Source organism: Typha latifolia, chromosome 4 (assembly GCF_019914945.1).
Source record: "Typha latifolia isolate L0001 chromosome 4, TyphaL0001v2, whole genome shotgun sequence".
Classification (NCBI taxonomy): Eukaryota; Viridiplantae; Streptophyta; class Magnoliopsida; order Poales; family Typhaceae; genus Typha; species Typha latifolia.
In genome coordinates this window covers 17659959-17683022 of record NC_133089.1, presented here as the reverse complement: position 1 = coordinate 17683022, position 23064 = coordinate 17659959, and the positions used below count along the sequence as shown (strand labels likewise).

Here is a 23064-nt window from a genome sequence, read left to right as displayed (position 1 = left end):
TTGGATTGGATGTGAGATGTCTAAGTTTAATTATCATGTATGTAAGAGTGTGATTAATTCTCATTCTTAAGCATCATATGGTAGAGAGAGGTGTGAGCCATGTGAATATGCAGTAGGAGCACATGTGAGGCCCCAATATAAATGTCTCTTCTGATAATAATTAAAAGGAAGGGAAAAAGAAGAAGAAGAAGAAGAAGAAGAAGAAGAAGAAGAAGAGGTGACATTATTATGCTCACAATATTCAACTTCAGCAGTTCTATTAACCGTCCAACAGATGCATCCATAATAACTTGATAAAAAGAATATGGCAGTAGATAACAACACCACCGTAAAGAAAAGTATTTAAGTATCAAATCCTATCCGAGAAACAGCAAGGAAGAGTATGTACACGTCAGCTTCCCAACCTAGTGGGGCCGGCGCCACCGCCCACCTATAAGAATTCCACCAAAGTCCACACACTAGCTTTACCTACTAAATGCCCAAGAATTGGTATCAGAGTTACAAAGATACCATTTTCTTTTTTTAATTTTATTTTGGAGGGCGGGGGATTAGTCCTTAATTATTATTTGATATAATTTGGAAGCAGAGAGGGAATAAGAGAAACATTAGTTAGAACCTTGGGAATCCAAACCAATGGCATTAAAAGTAAATGAAATATAACATTGGAGACTCGAGTCCTTTGCACATTCATCCAGGCCAGGCCAGGCCAGTCCTGAGTCCTCCCATAGAAAGAAGCATCTCTCTTGGCCATATCAATGTCGCCAGTAGAGACCTGGATAAAATTTCCCTTACTCTCGGCAAGTTGGCATTAACCCCGATACCCTCTAAATAAAATCCACTCGCAAACCTAAGATTTCTCCTTTCGCTGTCTTGTCGTATGGCTACCCTTTTCCTGTTTGGTTGCAGCCTTTGCTTTCCTCTTGGCAGTACGAAAAAGGAATGTAAAACAAGTGAGAGGGAGAGTGAGTGAGAGTTACGAAATGGGGTGAGAGTGGGTGAAAAAAAAGGGAGCTAGAGATCTATTATCATCACTGCTACTAGTGAGAACCCACTACATTTTATTTTGGCTGATGGTAGGCTTCTGCTCCCTAATAAAGTTTCAATCTTTATCATGTTCTTTGTGAGAATCTTGTCATATTATGCGATCTTCTGTGTTCTTCTGCAATCTTCTTATGTTCTTGCGTTCTTAAGTAGCGTTCTTTGTTTCGAATTTGGGATTCAAATCTTCTCTGATTTGGCTTGTTTGCTTGTTCTAAGGCGGGCTTACTAGTTCTATAACAAAGACCAGTCTTTTGATATTCTAGGTTGTCGGTTGGTTCATTACGGACTTAAATGGGTAGTTGGGATCCATCATCCATATTGGTGGTAAGATTCAGTAGTGTTTTCTGCTTTTTGATCTCTTCTTTTGGCTCCTGGCAATCGATCTTTTCTCTCGTGTAGTTTTTAAATCCAACAGAAGTAGGTCTCTTTTTTCATTCCAGTTGCGAATAAATTCATTTCTCTGTGTTCTTTGTCTAAATTTGTTTTGCAGGGGCGCTGTATTTGTAGGTATTTAGTTTCTTTTCTTTGTTTTGGCACATGGAAGTAGAGGTGTTATTGAAAACTGAACTGGTGGATCTATCTCTCAGGTTTGATTTTTAAGATACTACCAATGATCTTTTTACCAGATATTGTCCCTTTCTTAGTAAGTTCACATCTTTTGTTCTTATGTTTACTCTTGATTGCGGTAGGTTTTTCCTTTGATATTGATGGGAATTTGAGACAGATTTGAATCCCTCAGTACAATTTCTGTCGAAGTTCACTGCCAAATACCTGGTAGGTCCTTTTGCCCCACTATATTCCAAGATATCTCTTATTCGTTTACCTCATGATATGATCTAAGTTTCTAATGTTCTAAATCCATCCTAGAGAACTATATCATTACGAGTTCCTTTATGCTACTACTACACTTCCAGTGATAATGTGTGTTTTGGAAGTACCAATGCAATAGTCAATTTTTCTTCACACTTTTGATGGAAGTGATTCCAAAATTAAAGGAGATACAAAAGAGAAATCATGACAAGTTAAAAGGGCCAAAGTATTATCTGATAGGCCTACTATTTATCTACTACTTTTGGTACTGACATTGATAAAATAGTACAAAGTTCAACAGATTAATGTTATTCTGACCAGTATGCTAACCAAATGATTCCATTAAAACTTCAAAAGTAAAGGGAGAATTCCTTGTCTCTCTTATTTTAATCTTCGTTTTCTAATTGTCTCCATTTATTAGATTAATTCTTTTTCATTCCTTTTGGCATTCAAGCAGGTTTTTGGTGTTAGTTTATATCTGGTCTCCTGTATCAAGGTTTTGAAAGTATTATTTGGATGTGACTAATTCCTGTAAATTTACTTATTCTTAAGCACGTAGTCAAACTAATTTAACTTCTGCCTGTATCTTGTTACCTGACTCTAGATTGTTTTGCTTTGCCGAAAAGCAATACAGTTGGTTACATATTCTGATGGATTTGTAAATGTGACTTTATAGGTTGCTGTTCTAAGTGAGGGTGTATCGCTCAAAACATTAAGTGCTCCAAGTTTGCTATATCAATTATGTGGCACAAAGGTCTCTTCAGTTCTCCTTCTGGCTTGGATCTAGTTCTTAGTTAGCTCCAGTTCTCTCGTCCAAATTGGATTATTTTGATTTGCTCTTTTAAAATCATGGCAACTTTGTCACACCCTGAATCAAGAAGACTGTCCTCATGGTGGTTGGGCAGTCATATCAATGCAAAGAATTCTAAGTGGCTTCAGGACAATCTTACAGGTATGTCTTTTTATCCTAAGTGGTCTTACAATGGAGGGATTGGATTGAAGTTTGAATGACTTTCATGTTATTGAGCCTCTAAAAATCTTCTGCAAGTTAACCAATCAAATGCAAATTTTTATGGGTGGATTGCATACTTGCATTCTCCTCCCCAAATGAAATGACACTCTCTTTTACTTGGGAAAAGCAACTAGGAAAATAATATGCCACGCAACTAGGAAAGGTTGTTTGCAAAAATTGCCACGGGTGTTAGGTGTATCCAGTCCAAGTTGGGGTAAACACCTATATAGGACATGCCATGGGAGAATGATTATGTTCCGTAAAGAAACAAACTATATATGCTCAACAGCTCCGCCTGTACACGACTCACTGATATTTATCATGTTTGGAATTTGGATGTACTCATTGACATAGTTTCAATACTCGTATAGAAACTAGAATGTAACAAAAAAAGACAGATATAGAGTCTGGGGTGTCTGTGACCCAAAAGGGTAATGTATAACCAGTTTTCACCAGAATAGAATTCTTTCTATCACCATCGTTGAGTGGCATTCTAGTGTATGTTTCAGTTATTGATGTTATTTTTATATGATTCAAGTGAATCTTTATAACATTCTTTATCATTATCTCCCTGAATTTTCAGTGTACTTATAATGACTTTGTGATAGTAGATATTGCAGTAATTTTATGTTACGGAACAGTCTCTTAATGGGACTAAAAGATCCTTCTCGCCAAAAAAGAAATGAAAAAAATGAACTAAAAGATGTGCTTTCCTGTGACAGATATGGACATGAAGGTTAAAGCAATGATCAAGCTCATAGAAGAAGATGCTGATTCCTTTGCAAGAAGAGCAGAAATGTACTACAAGAAACGCCCCGAACTTATGAAATTGGTGGAAGAATTCTACCGAGCATACCGTGCTTTAGCAGAAAGATATGATCATGCAACTGGAGCTCTTCGTCAGGCTCATCGAACGATGGCGGAAGCATTTCCTAACCAAATCCCTTTGCTATTGCCTGATGAATCACCCTCCAGTTCTTCTGGCATCGAGGAGGAACCTCACACTCCTGAAATGCCCCCAACCATTCGTGCAATTTTTGACCCTGATGATGCATTAGTGTTGTCCTCACAGTTCCATGCCATTAAAAGGAATGGGGGATACTCTGAAGAAAGTGATGCCTTGTCAAGCAGGAAAGGTTTGAAGCAGTTGAACGCAATGTTCTCAGGCGCAAACTTATCTGAAGGTGGAGTTAGGAAAGGTTTCAATTTTAAAGAGGAAGAGACAAATGTATCTTCTTTAGAGTCCAAAGACATCCAGAAGCAAGTCCTTAAAGAGAAAGAGGAAGTTAATAATGAGATTAGGCGTCTACAACAAGAAGTATCTCGTCTATCAACAGAGAGCCAACACATGAAAGATAAGATGATATCAGAATCTGAGCGTGCTAATAAAGCTGAAGATGAAATCGAAAGCTTAAAGGACACCCTGTTACTTTTGAACTCTGAGAAAGATGCGGCTTTACTTCAATATCAGCAATCTGTTGACAGATTGTCTAATGTGGAATTGCAACTTATTAACACACAGAATGACCTTAAGAAGCTTGCAGATGAAACAGGAAGAGAAGTTGAGAAACTGAAAGAAGCTGAACAACTCAATAACAGCCTAAAGGCGGAGTTGGACATGTTAGAACAGAAAGTAAAGATGGGAAAACAAGAACTCGACCAAAAGCAGGAAGAGATGGGAAGGCTCCAGATTACCCTGAAAGATCAGATACTATCAGAATCTGAGAATGCTAAAAAAGCTGAAAGTGAAATACAAAGCTTAAAGGACAGCCTCTCCCTAATGAATTCTGAGAAAGATGCATCTTTTCTTCAATATCAGCTATCTGTTGAGAAATTGTCTAATATGGAAGCGCTACTTCTTAACAAAGTTGAGAAGCTGAAAGAAGCTGAGCAACTCAACAACAGCCTAAAATCGGAGTTGGACATGTTAGAACAGAAAGTAAAGATAGGACAACAAGAACTCAACCAAAAGCAGGAAGAGATGGAAAGACTCCATATTACCCTGAAAGATCAAATAATATCAGAATGTGAGCGTGCTGATAAAGCTGAAAGCGAAATCCAAAGCTTGAAGGGCACACTCTCAATTTTGAAGTCCGAGAAAGATGCAACTTTTCTTGAATGCCAGCTATCTGTTGAGAGATTGTCTAATATGGAAGTAAAACTTCACAATACACAGAATGATCTTATGAAGTTCACAGATGACAAGGCAAGAGAAGCTGAGAAGCTGAAAGAAGCTGAACAACTCAACAACGACCTAAAATTGGAGTTGTACATGTTAGAACAGAAAGTAAAGATAGGACAACAAGAACTTGACCAAAAGCAGGAAGAGATGGAAATACTCCAGATTACCCTGAACGATCAGATAATATCAGAATGTGAGCATGCTGATAAAGCTGAAAGTGAAATACAACGCTTAAAGGACACCCTCTCACTACTGAATTCTGAGAAAGATGCAGTTTTTCTTCAATACCAGCTATCTGTTGAGAGATTGTCTAATACTGAATCACAGCTTCTTAACACACAGAATGACTTTAAGAAGCTCGCTGATGATACAGCAAGAAAAGTGGAGAAGCTAAAAGAAGCTGAACAACTCAATGAAAGCCTAAAGTCAGAGCTGGGCATGTTAGAACAGAATGTAATGATGCGACAACAAGAACTTGAACAAAAGCAGGAAGAGATGGAAGAGGTCAAGGTTATCCTGAAAGAACAGATCATGTCAGAATCTGGGCGTGCTGATAAAGCTGAAAGTGAGATTCAAAACATACAGGGCATTGTGTCACTTTTGAACTCAGAGAAAGATGCAGCTTTGCTTCAATATCAGCAATCCGTTGAGAGATGCTCTAATATGGAATTGCAACTTATTAACATTCAGAATGATTTTAAGAAGTTCTCTGATGAGACAGCAAGAGAAGTCGAGAAATTTAAAAAAGCTGAACAACTCAATGAAAGCCTAAAATTGGAGTTGGACATGTTAGAACAGAAAGTAATGATAGGACAACAAGAACTTGAACAAAAGCAGGAAGAGATGGAAAAGGTCCAGATTATCCTGAAAGAACAGATAATATCAGAATCTGGGCGTGCTCATAAAGCTGAAAGTGAAATACAAAGCTTAAGGGACATGCTCTCACTTTTGAACTCTGAGAAAGATGCAGCTTTGCTTCAATATCAACAATCTGTTGACAGATGCTCTAGTATGGAGTTGCAACTTATTAACAGACAGAATGACTTTAAGAAGCTCTCTGATGATACTGCAAGAGAAGTCGAGAAGCTAAAAGAAGCTGAACAACTCAATAATACCCTAAAGGTGGAGTTGAACATGTTAGAACAGAAACTAAAGATAGGACAACAAGAACTTGAGCAAAAGCAGGAAGAAATGGAAAAACTCCAGATTAACTTAGAAGGTGAATGCAAGAAACGCATGGAGGCTGATGTGACTCTTCTCTCTATTGAGAAGCTGCATTCCCAGTCTCAGGAAGAAGTGAAGAGGTTGGATTTGGAGATCCGCAAATGGGCTGGAAAGTTGAATGAGGTGCAACAGTATAACGTTGATCTGGAGGAAATAGTCCGCAAGCTTGAGGAGGAAACTAACATCCTACATGAGCAAAATCTTTCTTCTGCTATGATGATAAAGGATCTCAATACTGAAATTAATTTGTTGACGGGGATGAAGGAGAAACTTGAAAATGAAGTGGAATTGTATACAACAGAAAAGGAAGCTCTTCAGCAAGACCTGAACCGTGAGAAGGGAGAGAGAAATGATCTGGAAAACAAGCACCAAGAATTAACAGAGCAAATGGAGACAGTAATTAAAAACACAGAGAACCTCCAGGTGTTAGTGGAGGAGTTGCAGAATGGGAGCGCCGAGCTGAAGGAGGTTTGCAAGAAGTATGCTATTGAGAAAGACTTTCTTTCAGAAAAGTTGAAAAATATGGAGGAAATTTCTAAAAAGAATACAGTCTTGGAAATTTCTCTTTTAGATGCAAATGTTGAACTAGAAGCACTGAGAGAAAAGAAAGAAATGCTGGAAACTATAAATAGCTCTCTTAATGTTGAGATTTCGACACATATTTCTGAAAAGGCTGATCTTGCTTCTCAGTTAGAGATCTGTGCTCAGAATATTGATAGGATATCAGAGCAAAATTCTTTCTTGGAAAACACATTATCTGACATGAGTGTGGAATGCGAGAGTCTGAGAGCAAAGTTACAAAATTCTGATGAATACTGCCAGTCTCTCCTAACTTGTAACTCTAGTCTTCTTGGTGAGAAGGAAGATATCGTCTTGCAGGTAATATTTCAAGATACACTCTCCCCTTGGTCCTCCACTTTACAACCTAAGGTCCTCTTTATTCAGATTTCTTAAATCAGATCTTTTATTAACCAGCTTTAGCTTTTATATATCTATCATTTGGTGAAGTGACATTCCAATCAGTCTTCCACTGGATTATGCTTTTATGCCATCGGATAAATCCTGATTTACAAGTTCGTTTCAGGTTGAAAACATCACAAGCATTCTAAAAGACCTGGAGAGTAGACATGTAGAGCTAGAAGAGAAGCACTCGTGCCTATCATGGGAGAAAGATCTCACACAAAATCAAGCCAAGGAGTTGCAAGATCTATTGCATTTAAAGAATGAAGAGCATGCAACTGTGCTCCAGTTGCATGAGATGAAGCTGCTCTCTTTAGAGAACCAGATTCACTTTCTGCAAGAAGAAAAACTGCTAATGAAGGAGGAGCTTGATGAGGAGCAGTTAAAAAGCATGAATGCTTTTCTCAGTATATTTATCTTAGAAAAAAATGTGCATGAAATGAAGGAGAAAATTTTGATTCTTTTGAAAGAATGTCAGAAGCATATAAAGGCATCTGAACTTGCAGAGAAGCTAGTTTCAGAGCTTAAGCAGGAAGTTTTCTTGCAATCAAGAGAGGTCGATTCATTGTCAGCGCATAATGAGAAGCTACGAGTGGGGATTCATCAGCTTTCAAAGACACTTAACATCAACAAGGAGTTGGAAACTTCAGATAGAATCAATGCCGAAATCCTGTTGCAGTGTATTTTGTATGAAATCAGAAATATTCTAATTTCAATTGCAGACACTGAGGATACAAATCATTATCTGGATCTTGAGGTATCAGTTCTTACCACCCTTCTACGGCAAATAGGACTGGATGTGGCAGATCTAAAAACAGAATATTGTTTTCTTGAGCGAGAACTTGAGACCAGATTTGAAGAACTATCAGCTTTGCAAAGCAAGTATCATGAACTCTTGGAGTTGAATGATCAACTTAGGCAAGGACTGCAAACGAGCAACCAGAGTGAAGAAATGTTGAAGACCGAGATGGAAGTTCTTAGCAGAGGCTTATCTAAGTCAGAAGAAGCTTACCGGACATCACAAGATGAAGTTAGCAACTTGATTAAGAAAAATCAATCAACACTGAAAGATTTTCTGCTCCTGAACGAGGAATGTGATATTCTGAAAAAGGAAAACAGCATTATGATGGGAGAGGGCATGATGCTGGATCACCTTTATTTGTACTTCAGGAGTCTTCATAATGACAGAACGTCAAATTTAAAGTTGATGAATGATGAGATGGAATCTCTTCACTTGGCCAAGAGTGAACTTGACTATGAGGTCACAGAACTGAAGGCAAAAATGGGAGTACTAGAAGTAGAAAATATGCACCTAAAGGAGTCTGTTGCCTACTTGGAGGAGCTCAGGGCTCGCTTGCAGATTTTAGAGAATGATTTGAACACCAGTAGAAATGAGTTGAACCTTGAAATTGAAAGTGGAAGGGCACTGCTGATACAAAAGGACATAGAGCTTGTAGAAGCAGACAATAAGATTCAGTTTATACAAGAAAAGAACTTGGAAATATGCAAAATCCAGGAGGCCCTTCAACTGGATATCAAGAGAGCTGAATTGACAATAAAAGAGCAAGAAAATACCATTTCCACATTATCTGAAGGGAATGCGAAGAAGGATACTGAGATTGTGCGTCTTCATCAAGCAAATGAGATGATGCAAGGAGAAAACGGTAGATTGCTGAAAGAGGTTAGTGTTCTTCTAAGCAAAGAAGAGCATCTGCATTGTGAACTGCATAACAGAAGAGATGAGGTCGAACAATGTGAAAGGGAAATTGCTATCTTGCTAACTGAAGTTATGATTTCTACAATTAATGCTTCTGTGTTGGAAGAAAAGATATTTGAGCTCATAATAGAAGGTGAGAGTAATATGGTAAATGGTGCAATCCAAGGAGAGATGCTGAGGAGGGAAATCATACTAAGAGATGAATATTTTGATGACTTGAAGAAAATGCTTTTTGACATGGAGGAAAAAAACATAAAATTGAAGGCTGACTTGAATGCATATCTTCCCTTCATAAAGCCACTACGAGATCACATTGCTTCTCTTGAACTACACACTGTTTCACTGTTAAAGCTTCAGAGGTTGAAAAACAAAAAGGTAATATCTATTCTTGCTTTCTTATCATCTTAGGTACTATTATAATGTCATCTCGGGGAACTTAGGTACTGGTTGGTGATCCTAAATTAGAGGATTACACCATAGCAAGCAGAAGATTTTCCACTCGGATCCTTCCGGTCGGAAACACAAGACACAATCAATGCAAGAGACGCCATTCAAAATAAGATAGATCTTTTACTCTGGTCCTGTTTTGTCCTCGTATAAGTCTGAACCATTGTACATTTTTTCTTTTTTTCTCTCCCTAAAACTTCTATCTGGTGCCTTTTCAGGATACATCTCTGGTGCTTCATCAGCATGAAGAAAGCAGTATGCAAAACGACGATCAAGCCCCTGAGCTGTCAGGAGCTCTTGAGTTGCAGAAATCAATTGCCAAAGTTGACGCACTGGAAAACTTGATAGTAGACACCAGGATTCTCTTGGAGCGTGAGCTGTATAATTCCATTGCTGAACCAGAGACCACCAAGAATGAAATTGAAGAGCTTAAAGCAGATGGTGGCTTAGGCAAACAAGTCAAGGAACTAAATAAATACGATAATCTTCAAGATGATGATGCTGAACACTGCAAAGTAAAGAATGGACAGATGATGAAAGATATTGAGCTTGATCAGGCATCTAAGTCTTCATCATATTGTAACACTGATAGTCTATTTAGTATGAATGGACATGAAAATGCTGACCTTGATGATCAAATGCTTCAACTATGGGAAACAACTGAAGGTGACTTCAACAGAAAGAGCGGAAAGTCATCATCAGTTGCAGGTGAGCATGATATAGAGGCTGTGGTGGAAGTGAAGAGTGGGTACCCTTCTTCTGAACTAGCAGCAGAAAAAGAGTTGGCCATTGACAAGCTTGAGATATCCGAAAGAGCTCTAAATTCCGAGCAAGAGTGGAGCAGAAAGGTGCTCGACATGCTTGCTTCTGATGCTCAAAGGCTGTCACTTCTTAAAACAAGCATAGTAGAGTTGAAGAGGAAGATGGAAGGATCTGAAAAGTGTAAGCGACCAGTGAGTATTGAATTCAATACGATCAAAGTGCAGTTAGAGGAGACTGAGAGAGCTGTCCATGAGCTGATCGATGTCAACAGCAATTACACAAAGAAAGCAGGAGATCGCGTTTTATCATCTGATGTTATAGCTACTGGACAGGAACATAATGGATGCATCAGCAGGAGAAAGATCTCTGAACAGGCGCAGAGAAGTTCAGAAAAGATTGGAAGGTTAGAGCTGGAATTTCAGAAGATCCAATATGTCTTGCTGAAACTTGAGGAAGAATACGAGAACAGAAGAACTAGATTTCCAGATAAAGCATCTCGAGTCCTTCTGCGAGATTATCTCTACGGGAGGAAAGATGGACGCAGACGCAAGATAACAGGCACCTTATGTGGGTGCATGAGGCCTAAAACTAAAGGCGACTAATTTTTGTGCTCAATTTACTAGGATATTTATTAAACTTTGGAGCTAGATCTGCTAGTTCTAGCAATTGCTGTTTCTAGACAGGAATAAAGGATGTATCCGCTCACAGAAGCATGCGATTTTTCTTATAGTTTTTACATGCTATAGTTGCATTACCTTGGTTAAGTTGGAGTGCTGTATTCTAGTATCTATCTTCATGGAAATAGTATACAGTAGGCTTGTTATAATTTTTGCTGTTTGGTGATCAACATTCAATCATTACTACAAAAACTAATAATAATCAATAATCAAATAGAATATAATTAAAAGGTAGCTGATATCGAATGGTATATGCTAGGCTTAGTTGTAATTGTTGCAATTTGACAGGAATAAGTTGCCGTATTCATATTATACAACTGGGATAATTATAAACCAAAACCAATAGCGACTAGTCCGACCTCGTCTAGCTTCTGAGGAAGAGAGACAATGGAAGCGGAGGCCGGGACGCTCGAGCTCTTCGAGCTCTCTTTCTCCGATCTCCTCCTCCTCTCCTCCCTCGCCTCTAATGCAATCTCTCCTTCTACACGGGATCTTATCCGCCTGCAATCCATCTCCGCCGCCGTAATGCGAACATTGGGGCCCTCGGGACCCGGTCTCCTATCGATCTCGGGGACCCCGAAAGCCGCCGCTCTCCGGCGATCTCTTCTCCCTCTTGCTCGAAAGCTGGCCCTCCTCGGCCACAAGGACCGCGTTCGAGTCCTCAAGGTAACATTTTTTTTTTAATCTCTTTGGATTCTGTCGCCGTTCTAGGGTTTTACATTTGATTTGTGAGGAAAAAAATTGACTTTTAGCGAATTTTCGCCTCCTTGGACTACTCAATGGATCGTTTAATTAGTGTTCTAGGAAATTTACAGAAGCATGGATTGGGCAGTGATGTCTCCTTAAAGAACCTTGAAAGGAGTGTCTCCTCCTTTGCCTTGCTACTAAGATATGCTGGAGAATCTAGATCGGTGTCATCATCAAGTACTCCTGATGACATAGAGAAAGATAAGGATAATGTAGAACGAAATCCAATTATCCATATGTTCCAGGATTTCAATGATGATGACTTTGAGCAGCTTGGGGATTATTTCAAGGAACTTGGTCTTTGCATGATGGAACTTGGGATCCATCTTGCACGAGTTTGCGATATGACCATTGGCAGCAAAGAGCTAGAGAGAAGCATTGTGGAATCGGGCAGTGCAAAGGGACGGCTTATTCATTATCATTCGGCACTGGATAACATTATTCTAAAAGAGACCTGCAGAAGAACAAAAGCATCCATGAAAAAAGTTGGACCAAATAAACTCTGCCACTCACTTGCATACAAGTCTAGACCATTTTGTAACTCTCCCACCAGATTGGAAGATATGATTCTGGATGAGCAGACACCATTGAAGCAGGAGAACATGTTGGTTCAAGATAAATTCAGCACAACTTCTTTCTCCAATCTGTGGCAACAATGGCACTATGACTATGGAATCTTCACTGTTTTAACGGCGCCTATGTTTTTTTCATCTTACCTAGCAGAAGATTGTTCTTATACATCAATGAGTCAAGAATGTCCTTCTCCAGATAGGCATACATATTTGCAGTTATTTGACACTAAGAAGAACAAGGTCTTTGTAGTCGAATCCTCACCTGAGAACTTCATCATTCAGGTAGGGGAAGCAGCTGACATCTTGTCGAGAGGTGAACTTCGATCTACACTTCACTCTGTTAGCAGACCTCTAGAACTAGGAAACATCAGCAGGGAGACTTTTGTTGTTTTCTTGCAGCCAGCATGGGACAAAACTCTCTCTTATTCTGGGTACTCGTTAGATGCTGAAGATGAAACAAACAGTGAAGAGAAGTTGGCATCAAGAGATGGGCCATCTGAGCCTTGTAAACGAGATCTGCTCTTGAGTTCGGACATCTCAGCTGATCAATCGATGCAAGAAATACTTAAAAAGATCCCACCTCTGACATCTCGGCTGAAAGATGGGATGACATTTGCAGAATTTTCACGCGAAACAACAAAGCAGTACTATGGTGGCAGTGGCACACAGTGCAGAAATTAGCAAGTTTTTCGAGTGGAGGTTCTCGCAATCCATTCAAGCAAACTAATCATCAAGAAGTATTCGTGCTTGTTAGGAATTGAAGAGCAATTCTGACTTCCTGAGGTGACTATCTACTAACTTGAATAATAATATTCATAGAATCATGCCTTTTACAAATAAATTGATCATGTAGATTCTAATCGTATTTTTATTCCTTGATTCACTGCACGAACCTAAGATAATTAATAAAAGGCATGCCTGACAAGCTCAACCAGGCTGTTTATGGTTAACTGCAGTAAGCTGTTGAGAAAAACAACAGATGACTTCCTTTTCTTTTCTTTTTCTTTCTTCTTTTTGCGAGTGTGTGCGTGACAAAAAACCTTCTTCAGCGTGACTGCAACTGTATAGAAGGTGAGAACAACGACTACGGTAGCAATTTAGATTACAGCTTGCAGGACCGCTATACCTGTTAGCAATTGAAACAAGATACGAACAATGCCCATCAGTCTTATAATACTTTAGTTGAAGGAAAATGAGCATAACTTCATGCGGTCAGAAGGTCGTTTTCTTCGTTTAAGCATATATGTGAAGATAACTACTACTGCACATAAAAGTATACAAGCCTTCCCACATGTAATCAAACAATATTGTCTATAGGAAGGCTGGTAACATGGAGATGAAAGAATAACAAAATCAATTCACGGCAAAAGTTGAGGGTAGAAAAGCCTATTCTCATGGTAACAGAGGTAGGGGAAAAAAGAATCTGAAACTACTAGTACAAGGGATGGAGGGACACACGGAGAGATTACTGCAGTGGTCCACTTTGAGAATAATGCTGTCTCAACAAAAAAAAAAAGCTCTCATCTATGGGTCATAGGAGTGCAAAAGAGCCGAGCTTTTTTTCCGGTGGGTCATTCTAAGTCCCCACTCCATGATTATTGAACATTCTAATTATTCAGGGCAAACTAATATTTAATACACGGTTAAGGAAGAAAATCCAGTGTTCAACAAACAAGGGGGTGGGAACTGGGAAGAGCATGCATTGCAAAAATTATTATACTTCAGCAGATCTTGGTGGCGGAGTGTGATTGAGGTACTTTCAGGTAAACTTGGTGTGCAGGACTAAATCTAGCTAAGATAGAAGTTGCATTTACAACCACGACAGGAGGAGCATTGTTGGAGTTGGAAGTGTTCATCATACAAGGCTTATGAAAGCAACAATATATAAGTAATAGTTTTCCTCTGGTGAATATTTTAACAGGAAGGAGGGGTGGGGGGGCTGGTGGTCAAAGTAGCAGTACGCAAGTATTTATTTGATCGTACGTCTTCAACGTTGCCATCGTTGCCATAACAAGGTGGAGTCAAAAGTCAAATTTCCATCTTTTCCAATTCATAAAATCTTAAGTTAACTACCATTATCATGAAGACCCATGCACTCGTGTCTTTAAACCTACAGAGAAATATGAAAGTTATGGTCATACCGTGAACGTAGACGTGTGTGTGCAACGGAACAACCCAACCCCACGGCTAAGCTCTCGAAGAACGTGAAACACTACGAGGCAAACCAAAATCACAGGAGGCTGATGTCGATGTCGATATCGCAGTATCGGCCACAGAGCTGTCACCAAAATCCATCACATGAAACCCAGATGAGAAATCGTATGCTACCCATCAGAGGAGAGAGGAGGACGACGACGACAAAAGGACCACCCACGGCCCGACGGTGTTGCCGAGGAGAAAGGACGCCGGCGGTGAAGAGGAACTGGAGAGCCAGGATTCCGTAGACCTTGCGCATAAAATCCCAGCGAAGCCCAAGAACTATGTAATTTTGAGGATTAGATAGTGGAGAACCAAACCCAGAAAGGATAGAGAGCTTTTGTCTTCTTTACCTCTATTAGAACAAGAATCATGGTGTTGATAGAATTTTCTTTTTTTTTTACTTGCATTTGTACAAGGAGAAGTCCATAACTGGTGTTCACATGGCAATAGGATTGAGCTTTACTTAGTAGATACAATTTTAAAGAATTAAGTCGCCTGATTGCCAGAAAGAATGATAGTCTTCTATGAGTGTTCTTTTATTGCTCTTTTGTTGGAAGTGCTGGTCCATTTTTGGCCTGTCATTAGCCTGTTGTTGTTTGGTACTTTGTTATTAAATGGTTGTAGTTAGAGACAATAAGGATATACATCAAATGTTTTCGAATTGTAGGAGAGACTGATTCAGAGACTACACGATACATTTAGAATTTCATCTCAACCAAGCTAGTGCTTCTCCCACAAAACATCACATCTATACATACAAAGAAGAGAAAAAAAAACACAAGCAAGAGAGAAGTACATACAAATTACATCTACTTATCTAGTACAACAATTGCGATTGGACATGTTGCTGCAAAGGCTTAACAACTTGAAATCAATTATCTCATCAAGTTGATCAAGTACGAGAAACAGCTCTCATGAATCGGCAGCTCGGAACAAGGTAAGGAGAGATAAGAAGAGGTTGATGATATCCAGGTATAGAGACACCGAAGCCCAGACGTATTCATCGTAAGAATAGCGCTTTATCAAGTTGTCGGTGTCATAGATGATATAGCCACAGAAGATGATCGCAGCAAGTACACCATAGATCATGAGAGAAATCCTCCCAAGTGGAAAGAAGAGCTGGAGATCACAAAAGGAGAACAAAGTGATCAGCTTCAATATAATTCACACAATTGGACAAAAAAGTATAAGCCAAAGATAAGGTAGGCAGTACCTGGATGAGTGCAAAAACCATTAGTATCATGATTGCCGCGAACAAGAAGGGACCGAGGAAGTTGAAGTCATGGCCTCTTCTCGCCGCCCAGAAAGTGTAAAGAGTGAGACTGATGACAACTACAGCCGTGAGGATGACAGATTCAAGGATAATTTTCCCTGCAACCAGAGAAATGCACACAGTTTCACTCCAGATTTCAAAATATCCAAATAATGATTTTACTCCGTCGCATCAATAGGATACGTTGAGTAACTAAACTATTTAATGAACTAAAAAGAGTACGCATATAAAAGATTCAATATTTAAGCAAGAATGATTTCTCGTATACCTTTGGTGAAGGCACATGTCAATCCAACTGCGAAGCTGATGGACACCGTAAAGATACCGAGGAGCAGTAGATTCACCGGATGACGCTGGTAGTAATAATACAGAGGACATAACACTGCAACAATTAAAAAAAAAATTGTTTTAAAATTTAAAGAAAAACAAAAACGAAAAGAAAGAAGAAGAAGAAGAAGAACATTATTGAGTCAAAAAATAAAAGACAAAAGGAATCACAGGGAAAGGCAATTTCCACCGAGGAAGAAGCGCACCGATAAAAGGAAGGATTATAAGGAAGATATAGAGCGCAAATCCGCCAGGGGACGAGACAAAGAAGAGGGCGACGGGGCGCACGAACACGACGACGGAAGCCACGGCGACGGTGATCAGCATCTGGAGGGTCAGGATCGAGTAGATCTTCCTGATGAACGCCCATCGCAACTCCGGGCTTTCCAGCATCATCGGGTACAGGGGCCTCGCCCCTGACTCCAGGTCACCTCCCTTCCCGTACGGCGGTCGGAACATCCTCGCCGGCGACCTCCTCGTAAACAGCGAAGAAATTAACGAATCAACGATGGAGACAGAGAACTTCTAATTTTGCGATGTCGATGGAAAATTTTGGCTTCCGGATAGGGGATTTATTGAAGAGAATACGAACAAAGAGAGGAAGGAAGAGAACGCGAGAGACGCGACGAAGGTTCGAGACTGGTCTGGTACTGAAACTGCCACTCATGGCGAATGGAACCGTGACAGGTGTCTACCAGCACGAGCAGTGGAGCGCATACTATACTTTGCCTCGAAGGTATTAGATTCTTTATAGAATCCAAGGGGTTAGCATCTAGTATGGATTGCAGGCCCACTATATTCTTCTTATGTTGTTGGGCTTAAAAGATAGAAGCCCAGCCCAATAAGAAAGAATTAAACAATTGGCAAGTGGTGAAAAAGCTTTCAAGGACTTTGGGACGTGGAGTTAAAAAAGTAAAAATCTTTCTCTTTTTGGAAATAGCCTGCATGATTATGTCAACAAGTTGACACTCGTTGTTGGACAAATTGGAAGCAGCATTAATAATAAATAGTTTACTAGCTAGAAGCAAGTGTTTTGGCATCACCTGATAAGGCTGACAGTTGTCTCCCATGTCATTGGCTAGCTGTTCTTTTTCACAGCTCCGTTTATTTAAACATACATATAGATATATATATATATATATATATATATATATATAATGTATATCGGCCAAATCACGAGGATAACCTTTAAGCAATCCACTAGCCTACAATTAATCCAGAGATGGTTCGATTAGATTTGGATCAGGCTACTCGATTATATATAATTTTATCTATAGATCAATTGATGACGCTAGCTACTCAGTAGATGCAAAAGTCCAACACGTGGAATTTAAAGTTAGAGGGATTTCAAAAAAGGGAAAGGCCACTTTATGTCTGTCTCTTCTCACAACAATGTCAAATCTAAAGAGTTGTTGAATTTACCCAGGTCAGGTGAGGTGGGTCTACAGTCTACTAACTTTGTTGATAAATATTTAACATTTGACAAAGCCAAAGCTAAAAGATAAAGAAAGGTAATAAGTGATTAAGGCAAGTGGCAGTCAAAATTAAATTTCTTGGAGAAGGACAAGTGGTGTTTAACTTTAACAAGCAAAAAGTTGAAACCCAAGGCCACAACCTATATCACATATCAATCACCACTACTATCATTAGCAAGTCCTATATGAAGAAGTAAATAGACTACTCACTCACCATGATCATAGAATAAGCTCCAATGTTGGGTGTCAAAAAATAAGTATGGATATCAGACAACAATAATATTATCTGCATTAATGCCACTATATAGGAAGAAAGCATCATACGCTCTTACATACATACATAGATTACAAAGAACTTGTCAATGGAAGTCAGGGGATTCTTAGCTCTGGTTGCATAAGAATAGTATTAGACATCAAAGGTGGGAACTTTTCTTCTTCTTCTTCTTCTTCTTCTTCTTCTCAGGGCATGAAGAGCTTGTTGCCACACTTGCATCTCCAAGCTTCAGGGTAGTACTCCAATAGGATGCTACGGCCAGGTTGGATCGCCACGTGTACTGGCCGGCAAGGGAAGCACTTGCCACACCGGGCACGACACGTCGGAGGAGACGAGCCCGGGCCCGCCAGGCGTCGTCGGGCCCACACGGTTGGCTCCCAGTTGTCCTGATCGCCCTCTTGAACGAGTCCTTCCAATGCACCTCCTACATTAAGAAACCATTTCTAATGTTATATATTGAGGAAAAATTTTGGTTTTTTTATGAGAATGTGCAGATGGATTCTTAAGATTTTGCATCAAAAACGCATCTCTGAGAAGAAATCGAGAAAAGTCGATCTTTTTCGGTGGCCAGGGGAAGAAAGGAGTGATCTTGGAGCTGATCAACTGAAAGAGTTTAGTGGGTAGAGTTTGAGAAATTATACAAATGCAATCTAATGTCATCGAGAAGAGAAAATGAGTTTTTGAGTTCCTTATGACAACGCGCTGATGGGTCTTCAGATTTTCTATCAAAAACGCATCTTTCATAGAAAAAAAATAAAGATGGAACTTTTGCAGTGAGCAGGGGAAGAAGGGTATAGAGTTCGATAATGTTGGTAGTAGCCTTACCTAGAGCGGCACCAAAGAAGAGAATGGCCAAGATGGCTGAGAGGTGATGCTTCCAATGGCGCAAAACGCCCATAGCCGAGCTCAGAGTCGTGATCTCAGAGAGACACAGATAGGAGAGAGACCAAGGATGGTGCAAATAACAAGCTACTGATGTTATTGCAATGGCGTGCGTGTCAAGTCACAGAGGGGGAGGAGAGAGAGAGAGAGAGAGAGAGGGGGGGGGGTTAGAGCCTTAGAGGTAGGGTTGTTTTCCAAATTGTGGAGGAGACCGGCAGAGAGGTGTGGGGGGAACACCAAACATGGGGATTTGGGGGGAGTGGAGATGACTAAATACCCTACCACATGACTTTTTAGGCTGACCCTACTCTCTTTTACTAATTGCTTGCCATATATATATATATATATATTATAAACACCCACCCACCCAAGAGTAATTTACTATTTTATATTACCACATCTCATGGATATATGGAATTTGGAAAGCATCCAAATCCAGAACCCGTCTTCCTATAAAAGGGTACGCTAATCAGCATGTTAATGAGAACCACAATAATTGTAGTAGTGAATGCATGCATGAGAGATTGAGAGTTCACTAGATCTCTAAGATCAAAAGGAGAGGGGTTTAGGGGGAGATCTAGGAGCAACAAGGTAAACCATTGAGAGGAATGGAGGGTCCCAAATGGGGGAAAGGGAAACATGAATGAGATGTAGCTGTCACTCGTGTGACCTTGTGCATGTGCGTTCTCTGTCACGTACGACTTCAACATCCATATGTATGTGTGCATAGAGAGAAAGTAAAAAAGAGGCAATGGAATTATTGACCCCTTTTTTTAAGGCACACACACACACTCTCTCTCTCTCTCTCTCTCTCCTCCTGCGACTAAGGGGGCAGAGGAGGAGATGGAGAGAGAGAGAGAGAGAGAGAGAGAGAGAGAGAGAGAGAGAGAGCAGAGGAAACGAATCCCCGGTGACTGCGACGGCTTATTAAATGCGGGTGGGGGACCCACGCCTCACCACCTGCTTCCTTTTCGTGGGCCCCGCCGGTGTTGTTCCATATGTGGCCAAATAGTGGGTGTGGGATAGGGACTTCTCGGCCAACCTCTCGATCTCTCACCCGCCTCTGTTGACTGCCAATAGTAGCAGGTCGGATTTGCCACGTGGGCCTCCAACTCCTTCCGCTCTCCTGGTCCACTCCCTTTGTTGACCGACCATACTAAAACCCAATTGTGTGGTCGATCGCAAAGTCCTCTATATCCGATCGAAAATTTTAAAAAAATGATGGTGGATGCCATGCATTGTTACCGTGTATATTTTCTACCTACGTGAAATTAATAGATTACGAATGTATATATAGACAAGTGTTTTGATCGATCGATGGTGATGTGAAGTATCCGGTTGATGGGGTTCTGTCACATTGTCATGACCGTGTGATCGATCTCTCTTAGGCCAATAGCATTGTGCTACGCGCTGTTTGGTTCGATGCGCTTCCCAGCTTGTGTGGCTTCTTCCTCTTGTCTCGTCCTTAATCAATACATGCTACCTACTCTCCAACCACCACCTCTCCTTTCTTTTGGGTCTTTGATACCAACAGCTTAAAGAATATATGTATGCAAGTATGCAACAATGAGATCCACTTAATGAAACATATATCTACAGAACTCTCTCTCTCTCTCTCTCTCTCTCTCTCTCTCTCTCTCTCTCTCTATATATATATATATATATATATATATATAGTGATCAAGTGAGTATTTTATCAACTAAAAAGAGCACCTCAGTGCGCAAGGATTCTGCTAATGTACATGGATAAAATATAATAAGATACTGCATATGGTTCGTATATATTTAACCTATTCGAACCTGCTAGTCTTTTATGTGTGGATTGGACAATGCGTCTTCAAGTCCTTATACTATTGATGATATGACTTCTTGTTCAGGTTGTATTATAGCACCCCCTAATGGTCCTACCATAAAAGTCAGAAGATAGGAGTGTCCATGTAAATACTGTATATTTATGTGAAACTAATACTTAATTATGACAATTGTCCAACGAGCTAAAACAACCAAGTTCAGAAGTTGAAAGGCTTAAATTGCTAGCTATATATATCTATCTATCGATGAGCGATCAAATCAGATGCATTTGATCTTTTTCTCGCACAGCTTTTAGTGCAGAACAAGCTACTGCTCAATGCGACCTTAGGAGAGGTAGCTATTGAACCATGTCATTCATTCATGCATCTCTGACAAGAAATTTCTTGGTATTAGCTCAAACAAGTATGGGCCAACAACAGCCAAAGTAGCCAGGGTTGGTCTTTTCCCCTAACCTTTCCCATCAAGTTTGGCCACACCTGAACCCCTTGCTTACTCTCATTTCAGCAAATCTGAAGAGATATCGTAGATTGGGTATGCATGTGTCGTTTCCATAGTGTACTCCTTTTATTGCTCCATGTGAATGAACAATATTGCAAGAGCCCACCTCTTTAAACCATCCATTCTTACAGAGCCAAAGAGAACAATCCATTCTTGGAGATCCAAAGAGAACAGAACTTAGTCTACGGACTTTCAATATATATAATATATAACAAACTTAGTGGGCTTCCAATAACACTTCCGTACATATGTCCGCGTTACCAAGGTTAAGGCCCAAAACCCAAACCCTACTGCAGCAAATTCCTGCAACCGGAGCTGCAGTGAATCTTGGAACCGCCCGAACGGGAACGTAAATGCAGCAGCATCGGATTTGCCCGTCATGAATATCTGTCCAATAACCTCGCGCCACGTACCCAGTCCCCCATGCAGTGCGAGTAAATACGTCCAACGACCCCGACCTAACGCCCACCTTCCCACCTTAAATTCTCCCCCTCCCGTGAATTAATTACTATAATCTATCCATATATAATAACCATATAGTAATGGTCTATACTTTATACCTTCTCCTCTCTTCTCCTCTCTCTAGGAGTCAACATGACGGCCGGTGCAAGGAGTCGAGTTACTATATTGGCCAAATCCACGGCGGTTTCTGTGACGCCGGTCCGACCCGGTAAGACGTACCCGCTATCGATCTTAGACCGGTCCATGGGCCGGCACACGGTTCGGTTGGTTTTCTACTACCGGTTCGGGACCTGGCTGGACCCGGTCAAGCTCAAGGAGTCGCTCTCCGAGGTGCTGTCGTACTACCCGGCGATGACGGGGCGGATGACGAGGCAGGGGGAGGAGGAGGGTGGCGGGTGGCTTGTCAAGTGCAATGATGCGGGCGTCCGTATGCTTGAAGCGCGTGCGGATGCCACGTTGGATGAGTGGCTGCGGTCGGCGAGCGATGAGGAGGAACTGGAGTTAGCGTATTGGGAGCCTATGGGCCAGGATCCGTTTCTTTGGTCTCCCTTCTACGTCCAGGTAATTTTGCAGATACGCCCTTTTATTTTCTTATGAGAGTTACTAAACGGGCTCACCTTTCTTAATTTTTGGGCCATCGTAGTTGACAGAATTCAAAGACAAATCCTACGCCATAGGGCTCAGCTGCACCCACATGCATGCGGATCCCACGTGCGCCATCCTCTTCCTCCACGCCTGGGCCGACATCCACCGCCGCCTCGCCATCGTCTTCCCGCCCTTCTTCCACCCCCCTGCTTTCCTCCCCCGCCCCTCCCCCAACCCCGTCTCCCCGCTCCTCTCCCTCAAATCCATCACCACCTCCTCCGTCAACACTGCTGCCGCCGTCTCCTCCGTTACCTTCCTCTTCTCGTCCGCCGCCGTCCGCCGTCTCATCGCCGACTGCTCCGCCTCCTCCGCCTCCCCGTTCGACGCCCTCGCATCCCTCTTCTGGCTCCGCATAGCTCGCGCCTCGCACGTGAAGGGCGGCGCCACGGCCCAGTACCTGACCCTCGCCGTCGACTTCCGGAAGCGGATGCAGGCGCCGCTGCCCTTCGGCTTCTACGGCAACGCCCTGTTCCTCTCCCGCGCGAGCGCGAATCTCGAGGCGGGGTGGGGCAGCGTCGCCGACGAGGTCGCGCGGCACGTGGAGGGGATGCAGGAGGAGGACTTGTGGTCGGCGGTGGAGTGGCTGCACGCGCACTCCAGCAGCGGCGGCGGGGAGCCTTTCCGGATGTACGGGCCAGAGCTCACCTGCCTGAAGCTGGACCACGTGCCGGTGAAAAGCGTCGAGTTTGAGCCCGGTGTGGGGCCCGAACACGTGGCCTGTCGGGTCGGCGATGTGGAGGGGGAAGGACTCATCGTGGTGATGGAGGCGCCGGCGTCTGCGGAGAAGGGTGAGGGAGAGGGGGACGTGTCGTTGGCTCGGATGGTGGTGTTGACGCTGCCGACGGAGTTGACCACTGAGCTCTGCGGCGATGATGACATACTCCAGTATGGGCCTACCATTGCGTTCCCTCCAAAGGCGTAACTCGGGCTTATTAAGTTGGGCTTAAATGGGCCGAGTCCATTGGGTTGTTGTCATGCTGTGCGTAATGCATGCACTACGTTGAGTTCAGAGTTGCCATTGATCACAACTTAGTTTCAACTTTTGAACAATCTTAGGATATTTTGT

The 23064-nt window shown here is 41.5% G+C and overlaps 4 protein-coding genes across 6 annotated transcripts; 3 read left to right on the top strand and 1 right to left on the bottom strand.

Moving 5' to 3' along the window:
- Positions 1-898: 898 nt before the first annotated feature.
- On the top strand, positions 899-10919 carry LOC140787565 (protein NETWORKED 1D-like). Of its 3 annotated transcripts, none has more exons than XM_073136553.1 (8): positions 934-1073; positions 1305-1365; positions 1532-1628; positions 1731-1815; positions 2528-2803; positions 3586-7148; positions 7354-9321; positions 9612-10919. In XM_073136553.1, exons 5-8 carry the CDS (start codon positions 2701-2703, stop codon positions 10755-10757), a joined length of 6780 nt encoding a protein of 2259 aa, XP_072992654.1. In that variant the 5' UTR covers positions 934-1073; positions 1305-1365; positions 1532-1628; positions 1731-1815; positions 2528-2700; the 3' UTR covers positions 10758-10919. The 3 variants fall into 3 exon arrangements, with proteins under 3 accessions (XP_072992653.1, XP_072992654.1, XP_072992656.1); XM_073136555.1 differs by having other exon boundaries at positions 944-1073; positions 1258-1365; XM_073136552.1 differs by lacking the exon at positions 1305-1365 and having other exon boundaries at positions 899-1073.
- A 230-nt stretch (positions 10920-11149) lies between these two features.
- On the top strand, positions 11150-12992 carry LOC140787564 (uncharacterized). The gene is made up of 2 exons (XM_073136551.1): positions 11150-11498; positions 11648-12992. Exons 1-2 carry the CDS (start codon positions 11220-11222, stop codon positions 12830-12832), a joined length of 1464 nt encoding a protein of 487 aa, XP_072992652.1. The 5' UTR covers positions 11150-11219; the 3' UTR covers positions 12833-12992.
- Positions 12993-15024: 2032 nt separating this feature from the next.
- LOC140787562 (protein LIFEGUARD 2-like) lies at positions 15025-16596 on the bottom strand. The gene is made up of 4 exons (XM_073136550.1): positions 16157-16596; positions 15892-16005; positions 15564-15721; positions 15025-15469 (listed from the first exon to the last, which is right to left on the bottom strand). Exons 1-4 carry the CDS (start codon positions 16407-16409, stop codon positions 15263-15265), a joined length of 732 nt encoding a protein of 243 aa, XP_072992651.1. The 5' UTR covers positions 16410-16596; the 3' UTR covers positions 15025-15262.
- A 4807-nt stretch (positions 16597-21403) lies between these two features.
- LOC140786062 (hydroxycinnamoyltransferase) lies at positions 21404-23048 on the top strand. The gene is made up of 2 exons (XM_073134237.1): positions 21404-21914; positions 21997-23048. The coding sequence occupies exons 1-2, from the start codon at positions 21486-21488 to the stop codon at positions 22918-22920; spliced, it is 1353 nt and encodes a 450-aa protein (XP_072990338.1). The 5' UTR covers positions 21404-21485; the 3' UTR covers positions 22921-23048.
- The last annotated feature ends 16 nt before the right edge of the window (positions 23049-23064 follow it).